This window comes from Melospiza melodia, chromosome 5 (genome assembly GCF_035770615.1).
Source record: "Melospiza melodia melodia isolate bMelMel2 chromosome 5, bMelMel2.pri, whole genome shotgun sequence".
Classification (NCBI taxonomy): domain Eukaryota; kingdom Metazoa; phylum Chordata; class Aves; order Passeriformes; family Passerellidae; genus Melospiza; species Melospiza melodia.
In genome coordinates, this window is record NC_086198.1 from 76,156,693 (window position 1) to 76,170,947 (window position 14,255).

A 14,255-nucleotide genomic window follows, 5' to 3' on the forward strand; every position below is an offset into this window, starting at 1 on the left:
TCCTTTTCATATGTGAGTAAGCCTGTCCCTAGCTGGTGAAATGAGTCACTAGATTGGATAACTCATTCCTCACTTTAAGTTCTGTCACTTACATTCAATTATTTCACAACTCTTCTTTCTGTAAAGCCAAGCTGACTCCAGACTTTTAGGTCACGCCTTCCCAAGAACTGGACCTTACCAGACTCAGTATTCAGTACAGGCAGACAACACAGCATTGGTACCACCTTGATTTTGGACTCCAGAAATTATCACACTGCTGAAATCACATTGCTTCATGTAAAAGAGTCAGAAAACTCCATTAACTACGATGCAAGGTTTTTCAGGCTATGATATTTCATTTTGGGAATTTCTTTTTCCCCAAAAAAGTTAGCCTAGATTTTTTTTAACATCTCAAAAAGCTAAGCTTGGCAAAAGCCAAGGTAAAAAGCACACAGCTTCAGCTTTTGTTTCCTGTATTGCCTTACAAAGAATACAAACGAAAGAAACCCCTCAACCCCTAAAAGATCAAATCTTGCTGAAGTCTGGTGCTGAAGTCCACAAAAGGGAATCAGGCTAACTCAGGAACCATCTATAAGAGATAGCAGGTATTTTATCTCACATCCTTGATCAAGATAGGATGCTAGTTTCAGATCACAAGAGTCACTAAAGGCTGTCTTGTTTCAATGATTCCCAAGAATAATTCTTCCCCCTGATTTTTCAAATGGAAATTAAACAACAAATGCAAAAAAGTAAATTGTGAAACCATCCCTCACATCAGATTATCTGAGCTATGCCAGTCTTCGTTCATTCACAGAAGTGTTGCAATCCACAAAACATTATAGGTTGCACATTTCAAAACAGTGCAAATTTTTCAGTTAGTTACTTCTTAGAGACCGTTTTACCTGAAAATTACATCTCTAGAGCAAGGGCACACCTGCCTTACAGTCATGCCTAAGATTCATTCTCTTTTGTGCTGCCAAAGATTTTGCTACTCCTTATCTAAGATATAAAGATTAAAATGTGTGCAGAAGTTGTAACCATTAGGGGTAAATCCACAGTTGTCAGTGCATGGCACTCATTAAGGGCTCTGGTTTGTATTTATATTCACTTCAGGAATGAAAGCTCCACTATTCTGGATTTCCATTCAATCCATTCAGTCTCCAACTGTCAATCTAGTCTCTGCAATCTGGTGCTCAAACAGCTCCTGGGAGTCACAAAAGTGAAACACACCTGGGGAATAAGCCAAATTGCACACAGGTTCTTTGACAAATATAAACAATTCCACCTATTTGACACTTAAATTCTTTTTTAGCTGATCTAGTGCCTCAGTTTTTACTACCAAGGGGGAAGGAAGACACAGTGAAATAGGAGGCACAGCAATAATCCCATGTACATGCCTTACACCCTGCCTCTTCCAGAGTCATCTTACATTCCAGTATTGTAGTTTGCGATGCATGCAAGCAGCAGCATTACCCTACTTCTGTCTTCTTTGGTCATTTGTTCTCTGCATGTAAGAACAAAAATGGCTGGACTGAGAAAACCTGTTCTTTTGTCAGCAATCTCAGTTTGAGACTGTATCTTATTGCTCTTGGATTAACTGTGAGGGACAAAGAATCAAAAGCTCTGAGCTGTTCTTCTCTTAAGGGCTGTTTTGTGCCTGCCTAATCTCCTCACTACTTTCCCCCTCCCCAGGAGGGTTTTGGGCTGAGGATTTTTTGCAAAATATAGCTGTGGGCACACTTCCTTCCTCCCTTGTTCTTCAGCATTAGATATCAAGATGTAAATATATCAAGATCTTTTCCCTTAGTCTCAAAAGGATTGTTTTTTCTCCTTCCTTAGATGGTTCTCTAAATTTCCATCTCCATTATATGGTTTTTAATTAGCACATGCTATGTAGCCTAGGGCTTCCATGCAAGTTGCAACATTTTTAAGTCTATGTTAATAACATTTTGAAGGCTGAGTATAGCAAGTAATATTCATAATGCAGACACCCTTTCAGGCTTTAGAAGCCTAGCACATCTTCCTAAAATTGCTTCTCTCTTTCCCATCATGCCCTTTTCTGTAGCTTGGGCCACATCAAGATGGCAGAGACTTCACAGTCAACACTAAACATTTTCCTTTAGTAACAGAGATGGTTTTTTGACATCCATCAGAAGTTACAGCTTTACAGCCAGCAAAGACTATGTTTTCACACTATGTTTTCAAGTATACAGCATAAGGAAACAGAGGTGTATAGAGAAAATTAACAAAATGGTTGTGTCTTAAACAGGCAGGCAGCTAAACCCCCCACAGGTGCCCACTCACTTTCCCCCACTCATAACCAGAAGGGCAGAAGTGAGAAATCTTGCAGCTTGAAATAAAGACAGTTTGATAAAGCAAAGCTGCAGGTACAAGCAAAGCCAAGTAAGAAATTCATTCATCTCTTCCCATTGGCCATTCCCAGGAAGGCAGGGCTTCATTCCCACATATAACAGCTAGCTGGCAAATTGTACCTTCCCCCCTTCTCTTTCTTCCCCCAGCTTTTATTGCTGAGCACAGCACCATATGGTGTGGGATATTCTTTGGGCTCAGTTATCCTGGCAGTGTCCACCCTCAACTCCTTGCGCATCAGCCTCCTCTCTTGTAGGGCAGCATGAGGAACACAAAGGCTTTGACACTGTGGAATCCCTGTTCAGCAAGAACTAAAACATCCTTGTTCCCAACATTATCTTGGTCTAAAATCCAAAACAGAGCACTAAATGAGATACAATGAAGAAAATTAACTCTATCTCAGCAAAACCAGCACAAAAATCCAATATTTACATACAAGAATATACAAGACTCTGCCTACTGATAGCCATCATACATTTCTCACTACTTACCACTGCATCCAGAAATTCAATGCATCTTTTCAAATCTGGTCTAGAATCACAGAACTGTCTGAAGAGAAGTCTTCCTATTGGCTGTTTGTCACAAAGCTGGTTATAGTCTCTTTCTGGGAAAAAATATAAATATCTTTATTTATTTTTATTTTTGTAGTAGGATAGTCATTACTCCCATTTGAGGTCAGAAAAACATCACTCAAACATGAAGATTTTACATTAACATGCTTATCAAAGGTACCATAAATATGTAATTATTCCAAAGAATAGTGAAACATTCTTCAGTCACATCTGTATTCTACTGACTACCCCATTTACTAAAAGCACACTGAATTATATGCTTGAGGTGCTTTTAGATTAGGGTGCAAAAAGCAACCATACTGTGAAACAGCAACACCAAAGCAAACGAGATTGTTTGGAAAGAGGGAATACAAGATTATAACACAAAGGTTTAAAAAACTATTACAAGGCATTAAGGAAAAGGGTAAAATATATTACCATCAATTTATAATGTGATCCCTTTTTCTAATTCAAGGTTTTGAAAATCTATTCTTTAGGAACATTTTCCTTTAACAAACAAGGAGCTGTGATATACTTTTCATCATCTCATAAATTTTATTTTTTCCTCAGTTCTCCATCATATTACAAGTTTAATAGCTTTTTTTTTTTTTTTTTTTGCTATTTAGCATTTAGAAGCAAGGCAGAATCCTTTCCATTACCAGCACCAAACTCTTGTCCTTCTGTCTCACAGAAGAGGGTTTACTTTACAGGACACTCACCGATGGAGCACCGAATACCCTCACAGTGACTGACAGGGGGCAACTTCAGCATCTCTTTCCATTTTTTACTACGCCCACTCCGTTTGCCTAGAGGAAAATATGAATAATATAAAACACAGTACAGAATCAGAGTAAAATTGAACATACCATTAACAGCATAAAATTAGGTCAGTTCTACACAGATGTGTCAGACTACTTTTCATGCCTAGAAAGAAATCCATCTAGAAGGATATCCAAACCAATAACAAATGTGATACAGAAGAACTTTAATGCTTTTTTTCATGTTTCATGTAAAGTCTTTTCCAAGACAAATCCTTCACATTTTGTCTGTGTATGTAGAACATCTCTGCAGAGAAAAGACAAATTCAAATAGGTACTTTGAAAATCACAAACAAAACTGAAACATCGAAGATGAAACAAAAAAAAAAATTGAGAATTATCTCTCAACCATGGTAAAGAATAGAAGAAAATAAAGTTGAGTAACAAAATACCAAGAACAAAGTTCTTAAACACATTTTTCAATAATAAAGTTGTACATAAATATTGTCTGTTTAAGGGCAGTGATAGTAGTAAGAGTAGATCCCAGTAATAAATGTGAGGGCATAGCTCAAATACACACTATTTACTCTAGACCATACAAGGATACCAGGAAGAACTTAGCTGTTGTAACATTTAGATATTTTCAATGCTTCAGATTTCACAGCGCTGGTGTTGAATTAGTATTTGATTTTTTAAAACTACCACAATGTTTTTCTCAGTTTCTAAAAAAACAGATCTGTGTTACATTTGAAACACAGTTGTGTTTCAGCACATTACCCTGGCCAATTTCCTTTACAGAAGATATGCATACTTATCAAAAAAGCAGCGAAAGACAGGAACACATACACACTTTCAGATCCAAAACGTTTCTGTGGAAGAGTAATTTAGTGCTGCAAAAGACTTTAGAAGATTTTACTAAGCTATATGATCAGATGCACCTCCACATGACAGAGCAGCAGCAAATCTGCACAGAGATTTCTCACTGTACCAAAGCAATACACACTGCTAACCACAATAGGAGAAAAAGGAAGGGAGTTACCCAATGTAACCTGAATAGAAACTAAGCAGCAAAGGGTACCAAACTCTTTCAGAAGTAAATCGTTAGGGTGAAAGGAACTAAAATCTTCAGAACAACAAAACATGTATTTTTTTTAAAGCCCCTCTTTACTCAAACATACAGCTTCTTGAACCATTCCACCTATGCAGTTAGACCAGTTCCAGCTTGGTGGACCTTGGTTCATACCAAATTCACACCAAATTTTTTTGGTTCATACCAAATTTATCCTTGCTAACAGGAATATTGACATCTTACTCTGCTGCTGCAACAAAACATTCTCAACTCTAGTGTCCCTAGAAAGGTAAAAAAATAAAGAATAAATCATCTATAAATGATAGCTTATGGACATTCTTTGAACTGACACCTACTTTCTAAAAAAAATGCAAACTTCTGCACTTCATTTTCTAATAATCACTTTGCAGGTCATTTGCCTTCCATAAAGTCTTAAAACACAAAATATGGAATTTACTTCTCATCCTATATTTCAAGCAGTACCAGAACTAATAATGAGACTTACCAGCATCATTAAAACAAACTGTGACTATTCTAACAATATATTTTTGAACTTAAAAAGAAGTTGAATATATGCTTGAAGAAAATAAAATCAAAACAAAACATAACACCCTTCTAACAGAAGTGAACACAAAGAAAATCAAGGAATATTAACAGGTAGCCTATACACATTCATTGAATAGCAAGGCCTGGGTATAGATTATGTGATCATGGAAACAATGGCTAAAAGTGTCAGGTTCAGCCATGTCACACTAACCTGCAAGGTGCACAGAGGTTAAACTGCTTGTTAGAAACAGCCCAGAAACACTCAATTGTGCATGACACCACACCATCAGTACTGATCAAGGATGATAAACCTAACCCAAATTCATATCACACTGCTGTTTGTAAAATGTAAAATGGGATCTGTATCAACAATACTACTTTCTGAAGCACTGTCAAATTAAAAAACCAACTCATCACAAAGGAGAGGATGACTAGTGCATTTTACTTCCAGTCCAACACAAAAAGGGCTGCATTTTGCCCAAATATTTGGTCACTTACTTACGATGTGACCATTATGAACTTCATTTTACAAAAAGAGAACACATGCTAGAATGCAACTGAATTCACCATCCTACAGAAGTCTATAAAGGCTACATATAATTTATTAACGATACACAAGAATCAAGTGCTTAGCAGTATCAACTAAATCAATGTGCTCTCACTTCTCTCTGAACTGAATGTTCTTGTATTTACAGCAAATGCAACTGTACAAGTCTGTAGGTCCCAGTAATGTAAAGAGCCATTTCTGGTAAAAGTTTTGGCAGGAGGCCAATTTGTTTGTCACGTTATTCCCTAATTGCAAAATCCTTTTCCATTTCTGAGGCAGTTTAAAAGAAGTATCAAATCAAATTATAACACTTGTGGTTTGAAAGTGTCTTAATATTGATTTCAGAGCTTCTATTCTGAATCTCATTCTAAAACACTTCAGATAAAATTCTTCCAGAAAGACCAGGAGCTCACTTTCCAACAGAAGAGCCAGAAAGCCATTAGGTTAAGGTGCTTTCTGGTTGACCTCTGTGGCTCAGATGAATTACTGATTTTTGCCTCTTTCAGAAGGAATCATGGCTAAAAGCAATGTCCAGCGTGAACTCATCTTGTAGAAAGAGAAGGGTGGGTGCAGCAATACACCATTAGAGTAAGGAGAAACTTCAATTACATTTTCAGGTACACAAGAACCTTTTGCTTCTCCCCAAATTACTTCTTAGAGTTACAATTTCAACATTTAACTCTTTCCCATTTTTGCTTTTTAAAAAGATACATACTAAATTCAGTTAGATCACTGCACTAGAATATGGTATGGGCAAAATGTTTTATTTCAGCTTTTGTTTTTAACCTTCAGAGAAATATTTGAAAAATGTATGTAAGGTGATGCAGTTGGTTTATTCATCAGTAAAACCACAACTAGTTGTAAAAAATGGAATTGCTGTGGCCACAACCTATGTCAAGAAATAAGAATATGTTTTAAGTCCTCAGATGCACTTTGAGAGCCACAGAGATCTTCCTTGCAGACCTGACTGCAGACTGACTCCCATTTCAGCGAGCACAATGTTCACTGCACATCATTAAATCAGTTTTCCTTGAGACAATGACTTTGGATTCTGCCATGCAGAATCCTTCTTTACTGGCACTGAGATTGTAGCAGTGAGTTTTTTGTGCCCCAGCTCTCCTGCCTGAATCTGAGGCTGAGCAGCACACAGCTCTGTAGCGCTGGGGTGCACGATTGCTACAACTTCATTCTTGCAAAACTGATTCCACAAACCAGATTGTCAGATACCAGCTGAGAAATTCATACTAGACCACACCCAGATAAACTCAGAAAGCCTGAGACTGCAACAAGATGACAACCTACAGCAGGCCTTTAGTGTATAAATCAAATCAATTGGTTCAAGGAAAAATGCAAAACAATTGATGCAGGAGCTCTACATCATCTACATGGAGACACATGAAAATAAGCTGGGTACAGACACTGCCTTAAAATATGTCTTTCCCACAGCAAAGGCAGTTCCAGGCAAGTTTCCTAATAGATTTAAAACTCACATGAATTCAAATCTTCTCGTAGTTCCAGACACATTTTTCTTCAAACCACTCACAATAAGGATTAAAACCTTTCACTAAAAAAAAACAAAAAAAATCAAACCATTCCTGTTTAACTATGACCTTATGCTATACAGGCATTTATAAACACTACTCATTGAGTAACAAATTTTGCTTTTATGCCCTTATTGGGCAAGATCCACCTTCAAGGCACAAACCAGTGTGGAATTAATACCTCAGCTCCTCCTCAGATCAAACCATAACACTGGAACAGCATCAAGTTCAAACTAGAAGACCAGCTCACACATACCATCACTTGAGGAAGGCTGTCATGCTTCTGGAGACAGCTCATAAGGCACTGCAGTGGGGGTTCACAACAACCTTCTCCATTCTACAGGCCAGATGTATCTTTTCTACAAAATACAACTTGTATCAAGTTGTATTTTGACAAAATACAAGCTTGTATAAACTCAAGCCTGGTCACAGCTTAACAACTACGTTAAGGAGAGTGGCAACACTTTTCTATGGAGAAAGGGGGTTTTTTGTTGTTGTTGTTGATGGTTTTGTTTCCCCCCACACATATGATAAATGCAATCTGGCCAGTTCTCAGTAAACTTATCAGAATCACCTGGCTGAAAATCCAGGTTTTGGCAGAAACCTGAGCACCTAACTCACCAGCATTACAAAGGCCAAGGTACTTCTGCATGCAAACAGAAGCAAAAACGCAAGTAGTACAATAAATAAACAAAAGATATCTGTAGATTACAGATCACTATGGCATTTACAAGATGATAGTCCTCACATTCCTGGATTCAAGTGCATGGAGCTGGGCTCCAGCAAGGTAATACTGGAGGGCTCTGGCCCATCTGACTGTCAAGGCAGTAACCCAGCAGGCAGTCCAAAGCCCAGCTCTGCCGTGAACATTTGTGCCGTTTGTTTACGTGCACAATCATTTATTGTTCCCAAGCTAACACCACTCGAACAACTGGTTCTTCACACGGGCTCTCGAGGCAGCTCCAGCGATCATGCGCACACGTAGGAATGCCAGAGCACACCCTCCGCACTTCACCGGTTAGGTGTGGAATGGAAAGCTGGGATCAGCCCGAGGAAACGTAACTGATCTTAACATTTATTAATCGGTTCTTGCAGTGAGACATTGTAACATCTCTGTATACATCTCGAGATGTCTCTAACCAGCCAATGAACAGGGTTTACACAGGGAAAAAAACACCCAGAACACTGCAATTTTACAGTCAACAAACAAGGAATTTTTTAGCATGATAGTACACTAAGAGTGCAACAGATATTACAGAAATAAAATTCCTTTAAGCTGATTGTGAAACCTCTATTGCTTATTTCAAATTGCCACATTTGAAATAAGCAAAGCAGCAGCGTGTATCAATTACTACACATCTCGTGTTGTGTTTATTTAGTAAATGTAATTCTTTTAGATTCCAACTTGCCCACATGCATTCTCCTTACAGTTCATTAAATAAAGGACAAAAAGGCATGCATTGTGCATAATTCTGTACAAACACAGGAAGACATGTTTCCTGCCACAACGAGTTTACAGCAATTTAAAGCACAATGCAATAAGAGTGCAATAGAACATAGGAGGCAAATGAGGGAAGAACTGACAACAATTAAAGGCAACTACAAAAACTCTCAGCACTCTCATGCTAAAATTTGTATTTGCTGCTGGTGGACTTTCTGGGCATGAGTGTGCTTTGCTTTCCCACTTGTCCTACGCCTGAAATAATTAAAAAATTCAGTTCAGTTCAATAGCCAAGCTGATCTGAGCAATCTCCATAGAATTATCTTCCTGGTTACAAAACACACACAAAATAGGATACCTTCCTTGTATCATCAACACTGTACTGAAATATTGCCTTATACTGCAGGCAAAATTAGGATTTATTTTGCTTCCAGAATGATTTCAATTGCTTTCAAGCCCAGACAGATAAAGCTCACTATTTGAGTGGACTGCTCATTTTCTGTGAAGAATATATCATTAAGATAATTATTCTGAAACAAGTATCTTACAGGATTCATATAAGACAAACTGTGATCACATTCTGCTACTGAAAAGTTCCTTCCTTCTAAATCCATCCTTGGACTGCACCTAGCAATTATCAAATCTGCAGGAGCTTACTGATTCATCTGAAAACCAACTTTGGGAAGAAAACCCCAAACCCCAAACCCAGCAACATAAGGAAAAAACCGCCTCAAAAACCCACATACCCTAGATTGGTTCATGGATCCAGCTGGCAACTGCCTCAGCCATTCTGCAACCACAGGCTACAACCATACAAACCAAGAGCTGGGGGGAAATTTATTGGAGGCATGACCTTAATTTAGCCAAAATCAATGATAATATCAGAGGATTTTCTGTGCCTAACAGCAGACCCAATTCTCATTCCCAAACTGCTCCTGCCACAGTTATATAAATGAATTTTAAAGGGGATGCAAATGGACCAGGTATCTTTAAAATGTACTCTTGGCATAGATCCTCACCTGGAGTACACTGCCACTGACTTCAAAGGAACCATGCATCTACCCTCTGGGTGTATTTTTTTGAGACTATTACTTTAGGCAATGAAAAAAGAAAGGCTCCTAAGGAGTTTAAAACATACAGGGATTAATTTCTTTCCTTCCCAACATCACAGACTATGTGTGGGATGCTGAAATGAATTCGGGGCTTACTCAAAGGATTTACTGAGAGCGACTGGAATAAAAACAGAAGATATAAATATAAAGAGAAAAGTGAACATAAAATAAAAATTGGGGGTGGAACTGTTGTTTTTCAGAATAACCTTGTTTATATTTATTATTTCTCTCCATTTATGGGACAAATTCTTCAATGTCCTTCAAGTGAAACTAATTTAAAATATTTTTCTGCTGGGAAAAAAATGAATGTGTTAATTTCTCTGTTCTGATACACAACTAGAAAACATAGTGTTGTACACTACTCTTTCACACAAACCTGAGTGAGGAGAACATGGACTGCCTGGTGTGAAAGCTTGCAATCTCAGTTCATACATCACTATCACTAAATACTTATGTGGTTTTGGACCTCAGTCCCTGCACTTCAGCACTCCTAAGATGGAGTTTGAGTTTGCTTTAGAATATCTTGTTTTCCTACTGAGTCACCTCAGTAGTAGGCGCTTGTTCCACCACTGGGGTCACCTTAAGAGGAAGCTTTCCCCTTTTTCCTTCCCACATACAGGTTTCTCTCAAAAAGTAATGGATCACAAGAGGAAAGAGCAGGATTGACACAGAGGGCCACAACCCTCAGGCAACCCCCCAGGCAACTGGGACAGGGAATCCCAAAACACCTTGCACTGCAGCTTTCCTCTGAAGGCAAATCCCTCCAGGGACAGGCCAGCTTTTGGCAGAAGCAGGTCAACTGAAAAACAGAACAAAGAAAGAAAAACTCCCAGTACAGCTCCCAACTCCTACATCTTTCATCCATGGAGTACCAAAGAGTACTTTGTGCCATCATAGCATCTTCTGGTTGTAGGCACATTCAAGAATCATACATTATGTTATCACTAACACCCACAGGTACAAAGAACTGGCATTTGATTATTTACCAAGTGGCTTGAAAAGAGGATAAGGAATCCTGATGGCTTCCCTTATTATCATAAAGAGATGTTGCAGTTGCTACAGAGACATTACAAATCTTTAATGAAAAGAGATAGGCTTCTTCTATTAAATGGTGTGTTATTAAAAGCTCTGAACATCCTCTTAGAGACACAAGTTAAACTTTTGAGGCTGGGGGGAAGCTAGGGGTTTTGTATGACCCGTGAAATGGAATTAGTAAACTCCTATAAACAGATGTTATCCCCACACAAATTGAATTAGAAGATTCACACCTCTAATGAAATAAGCCAACAGTAAGACTGAGTGAGCAGGTAGATAATCTAGAAACACAAAGCAAGAGCACTTTCTTTTTTATTGTATAAGAGAAGAAAGTAACAAGAACAGACTCATTTTACCTGAGTTCCTTGCTCTCTAATAACATAGAGACAACAAATTCACTTTCTGTGTATCAAATCAGATTTAAATGATAGACATGAACCTTGCTGTTCAAGGTGTGCTGATTCTGCACAGCTACAAATGTAAAACCCAAATTATAGTCACATCCAGAAGTATTAGAGTACCTAAAATTAGAGGAAAATGATGTGTACAAATCCAGTTTATGTGCTCAGGTAAGATTTGGTGTTATTTATTGGGAATTTCTACATTCCCATTAGGCACCTGTCATACTCTAACCAGAAGTGGACAGGTACACATCTTTTATTGTTTCTATATTTACAAAAGGCAAATGACATATCTCTGGGGTTAAAAGACTTTGAAAGATGTATTCAAGGGTACAACCTTTTAGTACTCTCATCTTCAACAGAAAAGAGTCTCAAGTTGGACTGACCCATGCCACAATTAAGCCTCACTGATTTCCTTTGACATGCACCACAAACAAAGAATAAGAGCAGAGTCATTTACATGTTATTTGCTTGTACAACTAATTTGTTGTTATCCAGGTGAACACCTTCTCTCACCTACACAGAGGAGGATTACTGACATGGCTAAAGCCTACACATGAAAATAAGTGAAGCTGCTATTGTACAGTAGCTTTGGAATTTACTTTCTTCCACAAGAAATAATTGTGCACTTTTCCATGCTATCCCCCCTCTCCATACACTATAGAGTGTGATAATAGAAATGTGGGAAGGAAAGTAATCTGAAAGCCTCCTCTTCTGTCCCAGTTGTGAGGCCCTTTTAGCAAAGAATATATTAAAACACCTATCTCACACACTAACTTCACAAATCCCATCGCCTGGCAATGGAAGGCACATAAGAACAGAGCTGGGGCAGGGATTTTATGAAATGGAGTAAACCAGACAGATGGAGTAAACCAGACATTCCCAGAGCAGCCAGAGCAGGCAACAGACAGAAAATACTTTCTTTTCAAGGAGGGTTTTGAAAAATGTGACATAAAAAGCACCCCATGCACAGGGGTTGAGACCTGAAAAGGTAAAAGACCTTCTACCAATTGATCAGTGGAGTTCTAGAGTTTCAAAGCCAGAATTCACTTTTTGTGTGCATGCTTACACAACAGAGCCCAGGCCAATTGAAGGTACAAAGAGAGTAACAGATTATTACCATTACTTTTTAAAGTTTCACGGCAGGTAACACTGATCTTCACATCAGCTGCTCTCAGACTTTCATTTAGTTCATTAAAATATCTTGTTTGGTCAGTTCTACCACTATAATTTATTTTAAACATAGTGAAACCTTAACTAAAGAGGCAGCCTGACATTAAGCATCCACTTGAAAGCCTCTGCAGATTACCACTCCGCTCTTTGTGGTGAGGGTTTGGGCACAGTGAAGTTTTTGAGCCAGATTCCACTTTCCCTTCATTTCTCAGATGACTTCAATGCAAATTCCAAATTCAGGCAGCACCACCACAGACATGTTACCGTCACTGAAACCAGCCAAAACATGTCCTCTAGTTTGAGGTGGTCTCTTCAGCTAAGGCTGGAAAATGGCCCAAAATTGTGATCACTGTTCTGTTTTTTAAACCCCACTTCAAAGTCAAAAAGCTGATTTTCCTCTCTTGCTGCTTAAGGCAAATTTAACTGGATACACATATGGCGTAAGTGCCAAACCCATTTAGAGTTGGAGGAACTTGCAAAACATACAGAGGCAGATTCTGCTGCTCTTACTCACTTTAAACAGTTCCAGCTTAACTAATGGGACTTCTCAACACAATTAAGACAAGGAGGATCCAATCCAAAAAGAATATGCACATTTCAAAGCTGAAAAAATATACTCTGCACAAAGTACATTGGTAATCCAGGGAGACATTCAAGTGGCCATTTAATGGACAGTTATATACACGAAAAAGCAGTAGGACAATCTTAGGTCAGGATGTTTTTTCAAACAGCAGCCACGTGCTATACTAAAACTAATTATCTACCCAAAACGTTTGTTAGCTGGGGGGAGGAATCTGCAGCTCAAGGTGTTCTGGGGTGTCAAACTGTAAGTGTTAATCTAATGGCAAACAGCACACTTTTGGATTAGGATAATACAAAATATTCGACTGCAGAGTACAGGTCGCATTCAACAGCTACGTTTTTCACAGGCAGGAATTTCAGCAAGATGGAGTGCAAGGTTTTTCCAGAGAAGATTTATGTCACTTTATCGTTTATATCCATAAGCATTTATATTTATAATCAAACGGAGAACTTACAGATTAACGATCTTTTTAAAACATCCGGTAAAAACACTATTAGAACCAAGGGGGAAGGAGGAAGGGGTGTTTTTTCAGAAGCAAAGCCACAAGCCGGTAACTCCGAGCAGATCCCGCGGGAGGAGCAGGGCAGGTGCCTCGGGGCACTGCCCGGGACTCTCTGCCCGCCCCGGGAGGGCTCCCACCGCCACCCCGAGGGGTCCCCGCCCCGCCCCGACCCCTGCCCGGCAGCCTCTCCTCCCTCCCAGCCTCTTCTCCTCCATCACTTCCTCTCCCCCTCCTCGCGGGCCCCTTTACCCCTCACCTCAGACCCTTTTCCTCCCCCAACAGACGTCCTCAGCCCGCCCCGCCTCGAACTCCCGCTTCTCCTCCTTCTTCGCCTCGCCCCGCGGCTCTCACCCTCCCGGGCTTTCAGCAGCACCGTGTTGGCCACGATGTTCTCGATTTCCATGGTCGGGGGCTCCTTCCCCTCAGGGCAGCCGGAGCGGGGGCCGCCCCTACAGCCTCCTTCGCCCCCTCCTCCAGCCCCGCCACCGCCGCGGCGCCAAGCCTCGGCTCATCCGGCCCAAGAGGACCTCAGCACTGCGCTCGCCTCTTCCCCATCACCCGCTGCTCGCCCCGGCACCGCGCTCCCCCTCCCCGAGGGCGGAGACGGAGAGCAGGCAGCGCCCTCCCGCCCCGGCCATGGCTCCTCC

The 14,255-nt window shown here is 39.8% G+C and overlaps 1 protein-coding gene across 2 annotated transcripts in view; it reads right to left on the minus strand.

The window, feature by feature from the left end:
- GRK4 (G protein-coupled receptor kinase 4) overlaps nucleotides 1–14,143 on the minus strand; it is a 38,596-nt gene extending 24,453 nt beyond the window's left edge. The window contains exons 1-3 of one of the 2 annotated variants that reach the window (XR_010027851.1): nucleotides 13,960–14,143; nucleotides 3,620–3,706; nucleotides 2,841–2,953 (exon numbers count right to left, since the gene is read on the minus strand). Coding sequence is in view for 1 of the 2 variants with exons in the window: in XM_063157467.1 (XP_063013537.1) it covers nucleotides 2,841–2,953; nucleotides 3,620–3,706; nucleotides 13,960–14,011 (252 nt within the window). In the remaining variant the exon portion in view is untranslated. The remainder of the gene's footprint in view (nucleotides 1–2,840; nucleotides 2,954–3,619; nucleotides 3,707–13,959) is intronic. The other variant, XM_063157467.1, reaches the window with a different exon arrangement.
- Between the last annotated feature and the right edge of the window lie 112 nt (nucleotides 14,144–14,255).